This window comes from Triticum aestivum, chromosome 3B, assembly GCF_018294505.1.
Source record: "Triticum aestivum cultivar Chinese Spring chromosome 3B, IWGSC CS RefSeq v2.1, whole genome shotgun sequence".
NCBI classification, from domain to species: domain Eukaryota; kingdom Viridiplantae; phylum Streptophyta; class Magnoliopsida; order Poales; family Poaceae; genus Triticum; species Triticum aestivum.
Genome location: NC_057801.1, coordinates 207,154,664 through 207,175,495, shown reverse-complemented (window position 1 = coordinate 207,175,495; position 20,832 = coordinate 207,154,664). Strand labels below are relative to the sequence as shown.

Below are 20,832 nucleotides of genomic sequence, written 5' to 3'. Positions count from 1 at the left end.
AATATACACATCAAAGCAGGACTAGGGTATTACGCATCCCGGCGGCACGGACCTGGGTAAATGACCCATGTATTTGTGTTGACTGCTGATCCTGCTCTTCTCACGACCCCGCACCCGGCAACTGTAGTAGGGGTTCTTGTGATCCCATAGGTGTCGTTTCCCACCGACAACGATGAGGATGGTGAAGCCATGGCCATGGCCTCTGTTGCCATTGCCACTACTCCACGGGTGTCTCTCTTCGATTCACCCAACGAGAACATCACCGCCAAGTGCCTCATGGCTAAAGACATCAACAAGGTAACCCCCAACATCAAAACCACCATCATTACTAATCCCTCCTTGACGGATTGCATTGATGAAAATGAGGGGTCTAATGAGGAAGTAAATGAATTTGAGTCTTTTATGAGTAAGCTCAAGGGAAAATCCAAGAAGCACTTCGTTGCTCTCTTGGAGCAACTTGGTGAAGCCAATGACACGATCGAGGTTCATGAAGAAACCATCTCTAAGATAGAAGGTCATGGTCGTGACTATGCCGATGAGATACCGGATCTCTCTAATGCACTTGAGGAAGAGTGTGTTCATCGTTTGGCTCTTGAGGAGTCACACAACAATGACCATGCTAAATTAAAGAAAGATCTTGATCATGCTCTTGTTGTATCTTGTGTGCTAAACTCCAAGAAGGCTAAACTTGGGGTTGACCATGCTAGACTCAAGGAGGAGTTTGATATACTTGACAATGCTCACAAGGTCTTGAAGGGTGCTCATGCTAGCCTCAAGGAGTGTCATGATCAACTCCAAGTGAAGCTAACCAAGGAGAAAGCCACTTTTCCTCATATGGTATTAATTGATAATGCAAATGCTACTAACCCGTGTTGTGAGCATGTGCATCTTGTGGAGGAGAATGCCAAGTTGAATGAGCAACTTAAGAAAGGCCTTGTGTCGTGCATACAAGGTGAGAAGAATCTCAATGACCTTTTGAGCAATCAAAAGGAAGTTGTGGCCAAGGAGGGAGTTGGGTCTGCACCCAAGTCCAAGAACAAGAAGAAGAACGACAAGACCAAATGACCTCCTCCTCTCAAGCAAACTTTTGTGAAGGAGGGAGAGGGTGCTCCAAAGGAGAAGAAGAACAATGTGAAGGGTGGTGATCTCAAAAAGGGCAACGCCACCCCTTCCAACAAAGTCGGCGACTTTAACCCTTCTTATGTGTTGTGTCGTGCTAGTGATGGGCATGTTTATGCTAAATTTGTTGCTTCTCCTTATGAGTACATTGAATGGTCCATTTGGGTTCCTAAGACCCTTGTTACTAACATCAAAGGACCCATCACAAAATGGGTACCTAAAACCAAGCTTTGATCTCTTGTAGGTGTTTGCTTTCGGTGGGGGATAATGGTTGCTCGATAGTGGAGCCACAAATCATATGAACGGAAGCAAGGACTTGGTGGTGGACATGCACAAGATCCCATCTATGCCCACCAATGTCGAGTGGGGTGATGCCTCGTCCTCTAAGGTATTGGGTCTTGGCAAGATTGTCATTTCTCATGATCTCACAATCAAGAAAGTCATGCTTGTTGAGTCCCTTGCATACAATCTACTTTCTGTTCGTCAACTTGCAATCATGGGCTTTTCCACATTCTTTGATATTGATACCGTGGCCCTCTTGTGGAGCAAGACTCTTAAAGTAGCCTTTGTTGGGCATGTCGAGGACGGTCTTTATGTGATTAACTTCTCGGAGCGGCCCACTAAGACCGCAACATGCCTAATGACTAAAGTTGATGTGGGGTGGCTTTGGCATCACCGGTTAGCCCACGTCAATATGAGATCTTTGCAAAGTCTTCTCAAGGGGGACCATATCCGTGGACTAACAAATGTTAGTTTTGCCAAAGATCGTGCTTGCAGTGCTTGTATCGAAGGAAGGTTACATGAGAAGGCTCACCCTCCCACAACTATCATCTACTCAAAGAGACCCTTGGAGCTCCTTCACATGGATCTCTTTGGGCCTCCATCTTTTGATAGTCTTGGGGGTAGAAAGTATTGCTTGGTGATTGTCGATGATTACTCAAGGTGCACTTGGGTGTATTTCTTCAAGAGGAAGAGTGAAACTCAACAAACTATCATCGACTTTGCAAATGAAGCACAATGTCAACACGATGCAAAGATCTTGACAATAAGAAGTGACAACGGCACCGAGTTCAAGAACTACACCTTGGATGAGTTTCTTAGTGATGAGGGGATCAAGCATCAATATTCTACACCATACACCCCTCAATAAAATGGTGTCACAGAGAGGAAGAATCGGACGTTGATGGATGCGGCAAGGGCCATGATGGTGGAGTTCAAGTCTCCTTACAACTTTTGGACCGAAGCCATCAACACCGCATGTCATGCATCCAATTGGCTCTATATTCGCAAAGGCTTGAACAAGACTCCTTATGAAATACTCACCAGTAACAAGCCCAACCTCAAGTACTTCCGGGTGTTCGGGTGTAAGTGGTTCATTCTCAAGAAAGGTGTCCGTTTGTCTACATTTGAGGCTAGAGCTCATGAGGGCATATTTGTTGGTTATGCTACAAACTCTCAAGGTTGACGTGTCCTCAACAAGTCCACGGGACTCATTGAGGAGATGTGTAAAGTGGAGTTTGACGAGAATAACAGCTCCCAAGTGGAGCAAAGTGGTACCTGTGATGTAGGTGATGAAATTCCTCCCCAAGCCATAAGAAGAATGGGTGTTGGTCATATCTTACCCATTGAGGAACCCCTTGCGGCCGAAGGAGAAGGACAATGCTCCACTCAAATGAAGCCATCACCGACCCAAGACCCACACGCTTCCGAAGAACAAAGTGAAGGCCCTCAACCACGTGAACAAGATCAAGGGAAAGATCAAACTCAAGATGGTGGTGAGCCAGCAAGTGATGCCCAAGGTCAAGTTCTCCCTTTCGAGCAAGTTCAAGATCAAGAGCAAGCTCAAGATCAAGAACAAGCTCAAGACGGCGCTCAAGATGATCAAGTTTCCCCTCCTCTTTTCGCACCTGAGGAGGAATTAGAGCGTCGTGCCGCGAAGATTGCTTCCAAGATCACAACCAAAGTTCATCTCATGGAGAATGTGGTTGGAAGCCTAAGAAAGGGGGTAAGCACTCATAGACAATTAGCAAACTATTGTGAAGATCACGTGTTTGTTTCTTGTGTCGAACCCCAAAAGGTCTATGAGGCGCTCGAGGATCCGGATTGGCTCAATGCCATGCATGAAGAACTCAACAACTTCGAGCACAACCAAGTGTGGAAATTAGTGCCAAGGCCAACCGGGAATCATAATGTCCTTGGAACCAAGTGGATATTCAAGAACAAGCAAGATGCTCATGGAATCATTGTTCGCAATAAGGATCGTTTGGTGGCACAAGGCTACTCCCAAGTCGAGGGTATCAACTACGGTGAAACCTTTGCTCCCGTTGCATGCCTTGAATCTATTCGTGTGTTGATTGCTTATGCTTCTCATCATAATTTCAAGTTGCAACAAATGGATGTGAAAAGTTTTTTTCTTAATGGTCCCATTAATGAGTTGGTGTATGTCAAATAACCCCCGGGGTTCGAGGATCCCTATTTCCCCGATCATGTGTACCAACTCAAAAAGGCACTCTATGGCCTTAAACAAGCCCCACGTGCATGGTATGAGCATCTTACTAGGTTGTTGCAAGATCGTGGGTTCAAAATTGAGAAAATCGACCCCAGTCCTTTTTACTAAGAAGGTCAAAGGGGAGTTGTTTGTGTGCCAACTATATGTTGATGATATTATCTTTGGTTCCCCTAACAAAGCTTTCAATGAGGAATTTGCCGCTCTCATGACCTCAAAGTTCAAGATGTCTATGATGGGAGAGTTGAAGTTCTTTCTCGGGTTCGAAATCAAGCAAAGAAGAGAATGAACCTTCATCAACCAAGCCAAATACACTCAAGACATGCTCAAGAGATTCAAGCTAAGTGATGTCAAGCCGGCTTCCACTCCAATGCTTGTCAAACGCCAACTTGACATTGATCCCAATGGTAAAGCGGTGGATCAAAAGGTATATCGCTCCATGATTGGATCCTTGCTTTACCTTTGTGCATCTAGACTGGATATCATGTTGAGTGTGGGAATTTGTGCACGGTTTCAAGCCGCACCTAAGGAAATCCACTTTGTGGCGGTCAAGCGAATCTTTCGATATTTGGCTCATACCCCAAACTTTGGCTTATGGTACCCAAGAGGAGCCAGCTTTGATCTTTTGGGCTATTCGGACTCGGATTGGGCGGGAGAAAAAGTGGATAGGAAGTCCACCTCCGAAGGGTGCCAATTTCTTGGTTGCTCTTTGGTGAGTTGGTCTTCTAAGAAGCAAAGTTGTGTATCTCTCTCGTCCATTGAAGCGGAGTATGTGGCTGCCGGTAGTTATTCTGCTCAACTTCTATGGATGAGGCAAACTTTTAAGGATTACGGTGTCACTTGTGATGAAGTGCCTCTTTGGTGTGACAATGGAAGTGCCATCAAGATCTCTCTCAACCCGGTGCAACACTTCAAGACGAAGCATATTGAGATTCGGTATCACTTCATCCGGGATCACATTAGGCGAGGGGAGATCAAGCTCAAGTATGTCAACACTCATGATAACCTTGCAGATATTTTCATGAAGTCCTTGGATGAAGCAAGATTTCGCGAGTTAAGGCATGAGCTAAATATCATTGATTCGAGCAATGTAGCTTGAACCCCTGCACACCCCACAATACTCAACGTGATATCTTGTTTAGGTGTAGGCATGGACATGGGGGTAGTGTTGTTCTCCCAATGAACTCTCCCTCCCCCCCCCATTATGCATAAATTGATCAACTCTTTCACATTAGCCATTTGTGATGGTACTTGTGGTTCAAAGACGAGTTTTGGTCATGGGCCCAAGGATAATTCTTCGCGGTGCCATACCAATGGACTCATACATAGGTGGCTCCGGCCATCGCCCTCTCTTCTTGAGAGTTTTGTTTTGTGCTTTGGTCTTCGTTGTCTTTTGCCTTCATTTGTGACGTGTTTGTGTTTGTGTTGCCTCGCGTTCTAGCTCTTGATGTGTTCGGTTGCGTGAAGGTTGCGTTGCAAAGGCTATTTTCTTCTTTCGTTTGAAAAACTTGCATTTTCTTGGGTCTACGGTACTATAGTGGCTCGCCACGGTACTACCGCAGGAGTTGTGCACCGTACTACCACAACCAGCATGGCAGTAATTTTTTACTGCCGCTGGTCGAGCGGTACTACTGCCCAGTGTGCGGCACTTCCGCCTGGGCGGTACTACCGCAATGAGGCGCGGTACTACCGCGCAGTTGTGAGCGCGTGGGGGTTAAGAGCGGGCATGGGGAGTTCTAACTCCCCCATACCCATTCAACTCCTTTCCCCCACGTCGTCTCTCTCTCTCTCTCCTGCCCAAGAACAGCGCTAGAGGACCTCGCCGGATCTCCATCTCTGGCTGCTCTCCTCGGATTCTGACCGGTGGGATCGTTCACCACCTCGCCCTCTTGCCATGGACCAAGGTTTTTTCCCAAATCCCTCTCTTTTTGCTTCGTTGTCTTGTCTCTAGGTTTTTGGGGAGATGCTTATGTTCTTGGGATTTTAGGCCAAATCCTTGCAAGAGTAGGGTGTAGGAGAGTCGTTTTGCAGTAGAGATGCTATTTGGATCGTTGCTACTCGGTAGGTTTGATCAACCGTAGTACCGCTTTTTTTGTTGCGGCGTTTTGAATCTGAGATCGTGTGGATCTGAACTCGAGCGGTACTACCGCACCTTCCGTTGGGTACTACCGCTCCTGCCGCGTTTGCCTCGTACGGTACTACCGCTCCCCACGGTGGTGATAACCCACAAGTATAGGGGATAATTGTAGCCTCTTTTGATAAGTAAGAGTGTCGAACCCAACGAGGAGCTAAAGGTAGAACAAATATCCTCTCAAGTCCTATCTGCCACTGATATGACTCTACGCACGCTTAGTGTTCGCTTTACCTAGAACAAGTATGAAACTAGAAGTACTTTGTACGTGTTGTTGGATAGCTTTGCAAGATAATAAAGAGCACGTAAATAAAAAGTAGGGGCTGTTTAGATAAAGAAGCAATAAAGTAAATATAGCGAGTGTGGAAAAGTGGTGGTAGTAGTTGTAAAATTGTCCCTAAGCAATTGACTACGTTACTAGACCGGTAATCACTATTGCAATTCTATTTGAGGGAGAGGCATAAGCTAACATACTTTATCTTCTTGGATCATATGCACTTATGATTAAAACTCTAGCAAGCATCCGCAACTACTAAAGATCATTAAGGTAAAACCCAACCATAGCATTAAAGTATCAAGTCCCCTTTATCCCATACGCAAACAACCTACTTACTCGGGTCTGTGCTTCTGTCACTCACGCCTCCCACCATAAGAAAATCATGAACATATTGCAAACCCTACAGCGGGAATCCCCCACGCTTGCGCGACACAGAGGGCACAATAGGACAGCAACATAACCACAAGCAAATTAAACCAATCATAGCAATTCATCAATCACCAATAGGACAACGAAAATCTACTCAGACATCATAGGATGGCAACACATCATTGGATAATAATATGAAGCATAAAGCACCATGTTCAAGTAGAGGGTACAGCGGGTTGCGGGAGAGTGGACCACTGAATATAGATGGGGGAAGGTGATGGATATGTTGGTGAAGGTGATGGAGGTGTTGGTGTAGATCGCGGTGATGATGATGGCCCCCGGCAGCGCTCCGGCGCTACCGGAAGCAGGGGGAGAGGGGGCCCCTTTTGGACTCCGTTTGATATTGGGTTTCTGCGAAACATAAAACATGCAACAAACAGGAACTGGCACTGGGCACTGGATCAATATGTTAGTCCCAAAAATAGTATAAAAAGTTGCCAAAAGTATATGAAAGTTGAATAATATTGGCATGGAGCAATAAAAAATTATAGATACGGCGGAGACGTATCAGCATCCCCAAGCTTAATTCTTGCTCGTCCTCGAGTAGGTAAATGATAAAAAGGATCATTTTTTATGTGGAATGCTACCTAGCATAATCTTGATCATATGTCTAATCATGTCATGAATATTAAGACACGAGTGATTCAAGGCAATAGTCTATCATTTGACATAAAAACAATAATACTTAGGGCATCCCAACAAACAATCATGTCTTTCAAAATATCAATGCTAAAGAATGCTATCCCTACAAAATCATATAGTTAGGCCATGCTTCATTTTCATCACACAAAATACTCCCATCATGCACAACCCCGGTTTCAGCCAAGTAATTGGTTCATACTTTTTAACGCGCTTCAGCTTTTTCAACTCTAACGCAATACATGAGCGCAAGCCATGGACATAGCACTATGGGTGGAGTAGAGTATGATGATGGAGGTTGTGTGAAGAAGACAAAAAGGGAGAAAGTCTCACATCGACGTGGCTAATCAACGGGCTATGGAGATGCCCATCAATTGATGTCAATGCGAGGAGTAGGGATTGCCATGAAACGGATGCACTAGAGCTATAAGTGTATGAAAGCTCAAACTAGAAACTAAGTGGGTGTGCATCCAACTTGCTTGCTCATGAAGACCTCGGGCGTTTGAGGAAGCCCATCAACGGAATATACAAGCCAAGTTCTATAATGAAAATTCCCACTAGTATATGAATGTGATAACTCAAGAGACTCTTTATATGAAGAACATGGTGCTACTCTGAAGCACAAGTGTGGTAAAAGGATAGTAACATTGCCCCTTCTCTCTTTTTCTCTCATTTTTTTATTTTCTTTTTTTTGGTGAGCTTCTTTGGCCTCTCTTTTTTATTTGGGCTTCTTTGGCCTCTTTTATTTTTCATAAAGTCCGGAGTCTCATCCCGACTTGTGGGGGAATAATAGTCTCCATCATCCTTTCCTCACTGGGGCAATGCTCTAATAATGATGATCATCACACTTGTATTTACTTACAACTCTATATTACAACTCGATATCTAGAACAAAGATATGACTATATGAATGCCTCTGGCGGTGTACCGGGATGTGCAATGATCTAGCGTAGCAATGACATCAAAAAACAGACAAGCCATGAAAACATCATGCTAGCTATCTTACGATCATGCAAAGCAATATGGCAATGAATGCTCAAGTCATGTATATGATGATGATGGAAGTTGCATGGCAATATATCTCGGAATGGCTATGGTGGTTGTTTTGAGGAAGATATAAGGAGGCTTATGTGTGATAGAGTGTATCATATCACGGGGTTTGGATGCACCAGCGAAGTTTGCACCAACTCTTGAGGTGAGAAAGGGCAATGCACGGTACCATAGAGGCTAGCAAATTGCGGAAAGGTAAGAGTGCGTATAATCCATGGACTCACATCAGTCATAGATAACTCATATACTTATTACAAAAAGTCTACTTGCCCTCGAAGCAAAGTACTACTACGCATGCTCCTAGGGGAAGGGTTGGTAGGAGTTAACCATCACGCGATCCCGACCTCCACACATAAGGAAGACAATTAAAAGAGCACCCCATGCAACAAATTTGTCACACAACTTTTACCATATGTGCATGCTACGGGAATCACAAACCTTAACACCAATATCCTTACTAAACACAACCATCTACGAGAACCTCCCACATATTACCATCTCCATATCGCAAAACTATTGCAAGGAATCAAACATATCATATTCAGTGATCTACAAGTTTTATGCAGGATTTTATGACTAACCATGTGAATGACCAATTCCTGTCATCTCTCTAAATAGATATAAGTGAAGCAAGAGAGTTTAATTCTTTCTACAAAAGATATGCCCATGCTCTAACAAATATAAGTGAAGCAAAAGAGCATTCTACAAATGGTGGTTTTCTATGTGAAGAGAAACAGGCAATCCAAACTTCAAAAGATATAAGTGAAGCACATGAAGCATTCTATAAAGCCATACTCAAAAGATTTAAGTGAAGTGCAATGAGCATTATATAAATCAACCAAGGACTATCTTATACCAGCATGGCGCGTAAAAGAAAGTGAAAACTAAATGCAAAAGATGCTCCAAGACTTGCACATATCGCATGAACGAAACGAATACGAAAACATACTGATACTTGTTAAAGAAAGAGGGGATGCCTTCCGGGGCATCCCCAAGCTTAGACGCTTGAGTCTCCTTGAATATTTACTTTGGGTGCCTTGGGCATCCCCAAGCTTGAGCTCTTGCCTCTCTTCCTTTTCCTCATATCGAGACCTCCTCGATCAAACACTTCATCCACACAAAACTTCAACAGAAAACTCGATAAGATCCGTTAGTATAATAAAGCAAATAACTACTCTAGGTATTGTTGCGAACCAATTCATATTTTGTTTTGGCATTGTGTCTACTGTAATATAACTTTTTCATGGCTTAATCCACTGATAGAAATTGATAGTTTCATCTAAACAAGCAAACTATGCATCAAAAATAGAATCTGTCAAAAACAGAACAGTCTGTAGTAATCTGAACATTCACCATACTTCTGGTGCTACAAAAATTCTACCAAAATTAGGAACAATAAACAATTTGAACAGCAAGACATTGCAAAAATAATCAGAACCAGTTGACGTTCCAGCAAAAAATGTAAAATCGTGCACTACAGCCAAAGTTTCTGTCCTGCACCGTACAAACCAACAAGCATTGTAAACATCCTAAAGGCAAACCTTGGCACATTATTTTTATAATACAATGGAATTGTACAAGGGGATAATTATTTTTGATGAAAAGTTTCAGTAATTAAGATTCACAAAGTTTCTGTGAGCATGAACAAAGTTCAAGGCTAGCTCCCACTTCAGCAATGCTTGTCTTTCTCACTTTCACTTTCCTTTTTGAAAAGTTTTGGGTTCCCCTCTTTATTTTTTTGTTTTTAGACTATATAAAAGCACTCAACAAAAATAAATGACTCTCTAAAACTTCCGGGTTGTCTCCCTGGCAGCACTTTCTTTAAAGCCATTAAGCTAGGCATATGGCGCTCAAGTAATGAATCCACCCGGATCCCAGGGTATATCAAAGCCAATTTTAATTAACAATGATTTGTAATTTAGTAGTGAGCACAAAGTAACATAAATCAAGCAATGACAAAGTCTAACTCTCTTCCTATTCATCAGCATGTCATAAAAGAACAATTCATGCACACATAGTAAAGGCCAATGCATAGTATAAGCAGTTTCTTGCAAGTCTATCATATTAGAAACATAAAGAGGCGGAGATATAGTTCCTCTCTCATAATAATTGCAAGTAGGAGCAGCAAGCACATGCATATTACATTCATCAAAATTATCATATGCAGTGGAAAAAGGCAACCCATCACTATAGTCCTTAATAAGCACAAACTTCTCCGATATAGTGTAGTTGGGAGAATTCAGAAACATAATAGGACTATCATGCGTGGGTGCAATAGCAACAATTTCATGTTTAACATAAGGAACAATAGCAAGTTTATCTCCATAAGCATAATTCATATTGACATCTTGGCCACAAGCATAGCAAACATCATCAAAAAGGGATATTTCAAGAGAATCAACGGGATCATAACAATCATCATAGCAATCATCCTTCGGTAAGCACGAAGGGGAATTAAACAATGTATGAGTTGAAGAGTTACTCTCATTAGAAGGTGGGCACGGGTAGCTAATCCGCTCTTCCTCCTTTTGTTCTTCGCTCTCCTCATCATCCTTTTCATTCAATGAGCTCACAATTTCATCAATTTCTTCTTCCATAGCTTCCTGCAAAATATTAATCTCTTCTTGAACATCGGAGAAGTCCTCAATATATAGTTTAACATAGGCGTTAGAAGCATAATTATCATAACAATATTCAAGTATGGCAAAATTTTCAAATTTGTAGAGAGTAGCATCATACTTTTCAATCAAAGAAGCAATTTCATAAGCACCATTAAAAGCAACAAATTCTTTAATTTGTTGAACATCATAGTAATTATAAACACCCTTAGCATACGAAGATACGATTCCATTATTAATAAACTCACATTGGTAGAGAAGGTGTTTCTTAGGGTTTTTAGAACAACAAGTAACATCATATATTTCACACAAAGTCCAAGCATAGCATTGCAAACGATGAATTTGATCCCGTAAAAGTTTCCCTTTTTCAGATATACGGTGTCGCACATAACAAGCATGCTCATCTAAAGATTTGCCCTCAACTAAGCTAGTTGGGGTTTCAGCACGAGCACAAAGTGATCGAAGATTATCCAAGTAAAAAGCTTCTGGAGTGTGATAGATTTTGAGTGGTTCTTCAACCATTGGTTCAGTAGGTACAACTAATTTTTTTGGTATTTTGTGTTTCCTGCCCATAACTAAAGATAGAAAACAACTAAGAACAGCAAATAAAAATTACTTAGTGATAAAGCAAACAAGCACACACGAGAATATTCACCCCACGCTACGACTCCCCGACAACGGCGCCAGAAAAAGGTCTTGATAACCCACAAGTATAGGGGATAACTGTAGCCTCTTTTGATAAGTAAGAGTGTAGAACCCAACGAGGAGCTAAAGGTAGAACAAATATTCTCTCAAGTCCTATCTGCCACTGATACGACTCTACGCACGCTTAGTGTTCGCTTTACCTAGAACAAGTATGAAACTAGAAGTACTTTGTAGGTGTTGTTGGATAGCTTTGCAAGATAATAAAGAGCACGTAAATAAAAAGTATGGTCTGTTTAGATAAAGAAGTAATAAAGTAAATATAGCGAGTGTGGAAAAGTGGTGGTAGTAGTTGTGAAATTGTTCCTAAGCAATTGACTATGTTACTAGACCGGTAATCACTATTGCAATTCTATTTGAGAGAGAGGCATAAGCTAACATACTTTCTCTTCTTGGATCATTCTAACATATAAGGTTGCTAGCCAACTCCTCTCCACGATCGTCCCTCAATTTGCGTCACTTTTGTCTGTCGGATGTTGGTCAAACTTGTCTTAGGTTGATTGGTTGCCGTTCGATCTGCGCTGGAAATTTTCGTTCTTTGTTTGACCTCCTGGTGAATTCATTAGGGTGATGACCTGTGGGCTCAGCCTCCTGCGCTACTGGCTGGGTCAGTTTTTCTTGGGTCGCGGGCGGCCTCCCTGCCGCGTGCGTGCCTCGCGTAGCGCGCCCCTCCTGGCTCGGCAGCCGGCTGGAACGACATATCTACACCCGCTGCTACCCCTTCCATGCAATGACGAGTGGGTCAAAATGGTCGTTGGTCCCACGTGTAAGGGACTCTCGTTGTTCTCCTCAGCGTTATGCTGGGGTTGGAGAGAATTGTGGCTGATTCCTGCGCGCGTTGTGCCGGGTCCACCCACTCACGGGCCTTTTCTCCGGGTCGTCCGGTGCGCTCGCCTTATTCCCGGGTCGTCTGGCGCCTTTAGTTTAGCTTTACACAAAGTCACTGATGCCGGGGCCGTGTGGAGGGGCGGGGCCGGTGGTCAGTTGCTCTGTGTTCCCTCGCTGCTAGGTTCGCGTGGCCGATGCACGGCTGGCAACTGGACGTGTGAGCACCGCGCGTTGGGTCCTTCGTGCGACGCGTGCTCGTCTCAGTGCACGCCGCGCCCTGCTCTGGTGGCAAACCCTTCCCCAATCACCACAGCCGCCACACGCCTCCCTCCTTCCTCCTCGCCCGCACCCCTGTCGCGGCGCCCATCCCTTCCATCTTCGTGTTTCTCCTCCTCCCAGGACTACCTCCCGTCGCTTAGGCTCCATGGCGGCGCCCGGCTCGAGGCGAGCCTGGTGCAGGTGGGTGGAAGCAGCGGATGCGGGTGGGAGAGTGCCAGACGGCGCCATCATTGTTCATTGTCACCCCACTAAGCCCCATTGAAGAAGGACCAGGACTTCACCCCTCGTCCCTCGTCCCTTCTGGATGCACCTCCCCACATGAGTTCCTCCTGCCTAATTCAGCTCCCCTTTCCATCTAATTTCATTCTTGTTTCAGATGCTGGTTTGGTCGGCAAGAGACGTTGCACCGCCGGCTGTAGTAGACAGGATTGGTGTTGGTGATGTCTGTAGGTATTTTCGTGCTCGCCAGTTACACAATTCCAGGTTTGGTCAATGTCTCTGGAGCTATGGTATTATCCTTTGATTTCTCCTATATTTTCCTTCCTGATTTTGTTTGATGATTTGCTAGGTTATGGGATTGGATCTCCATTTTCCAAGTCTTAGCTGATAAGTACATAGTGCGGAAAAATCTCTATGTACTGATGTTGTGCACATCCAAATACAAGCAATGTAAGTGACCTAGCATTTCACGTGTGGCATGCTACAGCTCATACAGTTTCTGAATTCTTATACCATTCCTGTGTAGTTGGTTACTCCATAGGGCAAAGTTGATGCTTTGTACATCACTTCTGGACCTGTTTATTAATGTTGTCGTGATCTGGGTTTCCATGTACTTGATAGATGCATTCCTTATCTTTATGTGTTCCATCTAGGCATATATGTTTCTGCCCATAAATGTATTTATGAGCTGGCTCCATTTTTACTGATTTTCTGTACCCTTTAATCCCCTAAAAAGGGCTATACATGCATTTTAAAGAGTTCACATCTTCTATAAACATTAGCATTGTCTTACCCCCACTGCTCTCTGGCGTGCAGCAACGAAGATTTCATCCTCAACCTCCCTCACGACCCTAGGTCCGGCTACTTTCCAGTTTTGTTAGTTTTCTTCTTGGCCGCACTGAACAACATGGCAACATGGGTGTCGTGGCCACACACATGCATCTTGTCGCCCTCCTTAAAATTCAATTAGATTATATGCAAACATGCAGCCATGTTTACTTAAGATCCAATTAGATAAATGTTGTTTATTTTCCATATAGTTTCTCATCAGAAAGGCCTCATATGCAGATTGGGGACATGGCGTGAAGATATGGTTTTGTGATCTATGGTCTTGAGTCATCTGTTGGATGGGTGATAATGGAAATTTTCTTGAGGACAAACACGTGCAAGTTTTGTGAGAGTTAAACATGTTTTATAAGAGTTAAAGCTATTTTTTGATAGTTCAACATGTGCATACGAATGGATTTTTTTTAGAACTGGTCAAACTATTTTTTTGTAAGAGTTAAAGCTGTTTTCTTGAGGACAAACCGGTGAATAAGTCTCATATGTATAGATTAATTAATAGGACAACAATTTAAGTTTATTGAAGCTCTTTTTAAGAAGTGGGGGTCTGCTTTGGTTTCTTGCTGTTTGCCTATTCTCTTAAAAACAGTTGATTGGATGCAGCTGACGGGTTATACATCAATAATTTGGGCAATTGAATATGGCATTTACAAGTACAGGATTTCAGAAATCTAATATGGCATGCCTATTTTTCACGGAAAAAATGAATGGTACCTAATTTACTATTTAGTTTTTAAGCTAGACTAATTTGACTATACGCTTCCTGAGGTGCCTTCTATTTTTGAATAGTCATAGAATGCTCCTGATTACAAGATGTTCCTTTGTCCCTATTTGAATTTCTGCCTTGAGTGGCCTCTGTCTTGGTTTACATCTCCATATGGCTACTTATGTATAACATATGGAGGTCCTGTTTGAACTGTTCTCAAATAGGTTTACTACAGAAAAGTGGAATATGCAAAGTTTCTGTGTTGATTAGGCAAATACTTGCTTTGCCTTAAAGACTGTCCCCATCTATGTTCCAGGTTTTTTGGGTATGAATTATTTCCCTGGATTGGATCAACACATTTGCATGGGATTCTAGAAAAATATGTGTGAATGCATCTTTCTAATAAAAGCATTGCTTAAGAAATACCCTTTTTCTGAAATCAAAATTGTTGTTGGTCTTCTGATCACTTTCATTGTCTATCAGATAGGCTATGACTTCCATAATCTAGCATCATTGGGGTCACATTGTTGTGTTTAGTTTATTTTCAGTGCCTTGCAAGTTAGTGGTTCCCAGAAGATTGTAGCCTACCTTATTAGCGTCGACTGGCATATTTATCTTTCATGTCATTGCTTAACCATGCCTGGCTGACTACTATATTTATATATGCACAAAGTGCTTATTCCTTTGGTGCTTCCAAATTATCAAGGTATGAGCAGAGCAGCGAAGGATGAGAAAAGGTGTAACTTATCTTAGACATATAGAAACGAAAATAAAGCTATGCATAGAGAAAAGGTGTAGCATCGATTGCTGGGCATGAACTCCGGCATGGACCACTTTGCTTTGCTTTTGTCACCTTAAAATTAATTATATATAGCAATTTTTGTGTCCACGGTACTATAATCCATCCATCATTGTTGGTTCACCATTCTAAAGGAAAGACTCATAGATGCCATTAGACAAAGGTTAAATCTTAGTGTACTTAAATATATAGATTTGTCTGATTGTGTTGTAATCCTAGTTTCCTTTTATCTTTCTGTATGAACCTGCTATTATGTGTCATTGTGTTGTAGTGTTGACCATCTGCAGCAAGGGTTAGGCAACTATTTATCCTGTAAAATGACTTGCCGGTTCTTACCACGTGGTTGTTATTTTATTTTGCAATTTTTATGCATCACATGATTTCGTTTTTAAAAAGTGATTTTAATTCATGGTCCTTAGTTTACTGATTGTTCGGCAGCTCTATGTACCAATGTAGTGGTGCATCTAGGAGGAAGGGATCTAGAGACAGCGATGGGCAAAACAATTCCGCGGAGGCAGCAAGACGCAGTTCTCGACAAATCACTATAAGGTGTTCTCTTTTGACCTGTTGATTTTACTGTCTCTCTGGTTTTGATTTCCTGGTATAAAATTTACTAATTTGAGAGAAAAGCGGCGCAAGGATCCAATGGAAGAATTTGGTGAAGAACAAGGTCTCCATCATTTGGCGTCAAGGAAGGGAAGACCTACGTTGCACAGATACTTGGATACGTATCGGATACGCGATACGGGGATACGCCCGATACGTCAATTTTCTAAAAACTAGGATATGGGGATACGTCTATATATACATATTAATTATTAAAGATATGAAAAAATAACGAGTTTTTGGTAGGAAACGTACTGTTTTATTAAAGAAATTGAAGTCTTCACACCTACGTACATAATTCAGAGAAGGAGATGGAGAAGAGAGATCAAAGAAAGAGGGAGATGAGAACATACCTCCTGCAAGGGAGACACAGATGTCTTCTGCCGGCGACGAGCCGGTGACCGATCAGCGTCGATTGGATTGGAATTCAGAAGGTGAGAAGGAGAGAAGAACATGTGGGAGAGGAGAGGATTGGAGCTGAGAATTAATGGAGAGTTGGAGACCTGCGGGCTGCGGCTGCTCGCCTGCTCCAAGGAGTCGAGAGGACGAGCTGCCCGCTGGGAATTGATGACGTGCAGCGGCACCAGGAGGGAATCGAGGAGTTTTCTGTTTTTCACGTCGAAAGAAGGGGTTGCCGTATCCAAAACGTACGCTGAGAGGCCTGTTTGGCCGTTCTTTTGCTGGCTATGACTGTAATAGACTTTAATGTTAGTGTTACCAGGTTTTTGCCCCACGGCATCCGTTTCGATGGCGAGCAGATGTGGTGGGTTTCTTGGTAATGCTTGAACTCGCTCTACCCTCTTTCCCTCCTCCTGTCAACTTGAATTTGTTTGTATTTCTGTTCTTAGTAATGGAAAGGGGTAAAGCCCGGTTCAAAAATAAAATAAAATCAAACACTATTTTTTTTAAATTAACAAATCACAGGATACTTACGGGATATGTATCGGGCAGTATCAGGGCAGTATCCGAGTATCAGGGCAGTATCCGGCTGGATACGCGCACTTTCTAAAGTATTTGTGCAACGTAGGGGAAGACCATGTCATCATTTGGCCAGTGCAGGTAATGCTCTCTACCTGATGCACTATTTAGGTCATCATGGTTTCGATACTTTTGGCTCGCCTTAATGCTAATAAGGAATGTCAAGCTTACAAGTTTCAACCATGTGAAGTGATTCCAAAGTTATGTAGGCCAGATTGTGTTATTTTTTACTGAACACTTTGTTCTCCAGTGAGGTTATAGATTCTATAATATGTTGTGGCGGTATGTACATAAGGAAATCCTAATCTAGCTAATTTGGTTTTGGGAAATATGTTGTTAGTCTATCTTCCAGGCCTGTTGTCAGTTCTCATTATTTCTGCTATAATGTGAGCCAATTAGAAACTAATATAATGTGTTTTCCTAATAAATCTCATGCTGGTGTGTTTTGCATTCTCAAAAAATCATGACAGGTCCCCATGCCTCTGTATCTGCCCTCGAAGCCGGGTTCCGCGAGCTAAGATTGCAGGGGAGAATGAACGTGCAAGTTTGCAGCAGCAAAGGTTTTTCTACATTTGATGGGTAGCTAAATTAGTTTGATTTCACGGATGATGGAGCCTTGATGTGTGACATAGTTCCTGGTGAAGAAATATTTGTTAGGTCTATGTATGTGTGTACTGGAGTTGGTGCATCTCCAAGGAAGAACCAAACCCTTCTTCCTATCTTATCATATGCTACACTTAAATGCAAAGTGTTAGCTATGTTAACTGTTTCAATCCTTGTTTGAAAATGTGATTGATTACAAACTGCGCATGCTCAAGTATATATTTGTAAAAAGAAGTCCTCCTTAATTTTTGATTAAAAGGGTTTGTGTTTGCGCTCTAAGTGGTTGCTCACAGCTAAAGTTACTACACATTCATGATTTTAGATGGGTATTTGCGCACATCTCGCTGTAGATAACAAGGCATCATTTTTTTAATGTGGACAACAAGTCACCATTCTTTTTTTAAAGGGTGTTAAATTTGTTACCATATGTGCTTGCACACAATTAAATCAACTAAATCATGTATTTCTTTTCAATGTGTACATGGATTTAGCGTGCCTCTGCGCCATTTGGCGCAACGGGTCCACTAGTGCAATAAATTCATCGGAGTCCGGAGTCCGTGAGAATGAGGGACACAACCCACTTAAAAACTGGATGGATGCGTGGTAATCACTCGACATACAATAATCTATCTATGAACGACACTTTGTCTTGCAATATTTTATGCATGACAACTATTTATAGCAAAAGTGATATTATACCGCGCGGATACAGAGCACACGCTGGCAATGTTTCTACACCGGTGCTTTGTCCGTGCCATACTACCCAGTGAACGAACGTGCGTAAGTCGCTGTCCCTATGGCCCTATTTACATCAATTCACCGGGACCACGCCCGTGAATGAATAACCGTCCGCATGGGTTACCGCGCCTGCAGTTGACTCGCCCATCCACACCGGCTTAAACCGCAGCGACCGGCTCATCTCTCTGCTCCCGCGGCCGACTCGGTCGTGATTGATTTCATCTTCACCATGGTGATCATCAACTCTGCGGTGGATAATTTCTGGCCTAACATATCAGGTGAAATCCATCCGGTATATTTTTATATTACATGTTGCTTTCTTTAAAAGAGCAATTACTCTGGCTTGCAAGTTCTCCAATGCAGGACAAGTTATCTACCGCAAAAGAGATTGTTATATCACTAAGCTGTTGAATGACTTATACCGGTTTATATCACGGTCAACTATGGAGAAATCTCAAGACAACTCCTCGAGTCGTCTTAAGACTCGGGGGGCTACAATGACATGGTTCGGCGGAACTGACCAGTTTCAGTGAATTAAAGAAGCCCGTGTCATTGGAGGAAAGATAACCCGGCCCCGAAAGCTGCTGCTATATTGATGAAAATATAAAGGCCGTCAGAAAATTTCCGGCTCAAAATGAAGATTCCGGTTTAAAACCCGGCTCAAGAGACATCTCTCTCCATAAAGCTTTGAAGCTCTCAATATCCGGTTTAAAATTCCGGCTCAAGAAGAATTTATCTCTCGCAAAGTTCGAGTTCTCAGAAAAAATTAAAGGGACCAAAGAGAGTCTGTTGCAAAGCACAACTCAAACATAGGTACCCTGCTTCAATGGTCATTTGGGGACTTCCTATTCAAACATAGGTCGTATTCGAACCAAAGAGAACATAGTTGTCGGTACCCTCTTGATCGGCGCAATGCCAAACCCACTAGGGGGCTTCTTGATCGTATTCGAATCATAGCTTAACCCCTTTTGGGTCCGACTTTGATCGTATTTGAATCAGAGTCGTTAAAAAAATCTCAAGGTCATTTGAGGGCTTCCTGTTCAAACATAGGTCGTATTCGAACCAAAGAGAACATAGCTGTCGGTACCCTCTTGATCGGCGCAATGCCAAACCCACTAGGGGGTTTTTGATCATATTCGAATCATAGCTTAACCCCTTTTGGGTCCGACTTTGATCGTATTCGAATCAGAGTTGTTAAAAAAGTCTCAAGGTCATTTGGGGGATTTTTGTTCAAACATAGGTCGTATTCGAACCAAAGAGAACATAGCTATCGGTACCCTCTTGATCGGCGCAATGCCAAAACCACTAGGGGGCTTCCTGATCGTATTCGAATCCTAGCTTAACCCCTTTTGGTTCGGCTTACTGATCGTATTTGAATCAAAAGCCTCACTTTTTCTCTCTGTTTGGCTTAAGTCTTTTGAGAACAATCTTTTGGGTTTGTCTTGAGACTTTTTTCAGATCTAAGGCATATATATGTGGTTTCTATTTAACCCAGCTTGACTTTGGATGATAAGTCGCCAGCATATGACAATCATACACATTTGGAAGTTTTGGCTTCTAAAGATTGGGTTATCACCCTTACTGCACAGGTATCACAAGCCGGCAGTATGATTCAATATCACAGGTATGATATTGTTTATACATGATTATGTTTAAACCGGCCTTAGCTATGGATTTTAAGTCGCCGGTATATTTTGATTGCGCCATTGGAATCATGCACTTATCAATCATTGGATTATTGCCCTTCTTGGATACGGCGATTTAGGTCGGCAGTATGAGCCAATTCTACAGTTATGGATTTTCTCAAAAGCTATAAGCCGCCGGGTTATAAAAATTCCGGTTTATAATGGAGGTGTATTAAATCGCCATCGTCCAAGAGCCGTTGGGTATTAAAACTCTAGATTTACTTGTCAACGGATGAGGTGTTCAAAGTCGCTTCAGCGCGCTGGCTATTATTTTATCAATGGACATGATTTATTTTTACAATGGAGGGAATAGTCCCAAGTCGCTGCAGGCTTATGACCCGGCACTTGGGGGCCATATTATTCAAATTGAGATTACGTCAAATATGCAAGTCCCATGTCACTGCCAGCATGCACCATAGCACTTGGGGGCTAATGCAAACTCATTTTTTGCTCAAGACCCGACTCATCACATTGTAATGAGCCGGCCCTTAGGGGGCTACCAATTGCTCCTGTCAAAATTCAAGGTACACAATCCTTAATCCAATGTATTGAAAGGTCCACTACTCAGTTGGTAGAGTACAAAGCTCTTAACCTTGTGGACGTGGGTTCAAGCCCCATGGTGGAGATTGATAACCCGCAAGTATACGAGATAGTTGTAGCCTCTTTCAATAAGTAAGAGCGTCGAACCCAACGAGGAGCTAAAGGTAGAACAAATACTCTCTCAAGTCTTATCAACCACTGATACGACTCTACATACGCTTAGTGTTCGCTTTACCTAGAACAAGTATGAAACTAGAAGTACTTTGTAGGTGTTGTTGGATAGCTTTGCAAGAAAGTAAAGAACACGTAAATGTAAACTAGGGGCTGTTTAGATAAAGAAGCAACAAAGTAAATATAGTGAGTGTGGAAAAGTGGTGGTAGGAGTTGTGGAATTGTCCCTAAGCAACTGACTATGTTACTAGACCGGTAATCACTATTGCAATTCTATTTGAGGGAGAGGCATAAGCTAACATACTTTCTCTACTTGGATCATATGCACTTATGATTGGAACTCTAGCAAGCATCCGCAACTACTAA

The 20,832-nt window shown here is 42.6% G+C and overlaps 1 protein-coding gene across 1 annotated transcript; it reads left to right on the top strand.

The window, feature by feature from the left end:
* Positions 1 to 12,218: 12,218 nt before the first annotated feature.
* On the top strand, positions 12,219 to 17,567 carry LOC123067455 (uncharacterized). The gene is made up of 5 exons (XM_044490241.1): positions 12,219 to 12,758; positions 12,955 to 13,061; positions 13,147 to 13,247; positions 15,602 to 16,810; positions 17,200 to 17,567. Exons 1-4 carry the CDS (start codon positions 12,219 to 12,221, stop codon positions 15,691 to 15,693), a joined length of 840 nt encoding a protein of 279 aa, XP_044346176.1. The 3' UTR covers positions 15,694 to 16,810; positions 17,200 to 17,567.
* Positions 17,568 to 20,832: the final 3,265 nt, after the last annotated feature.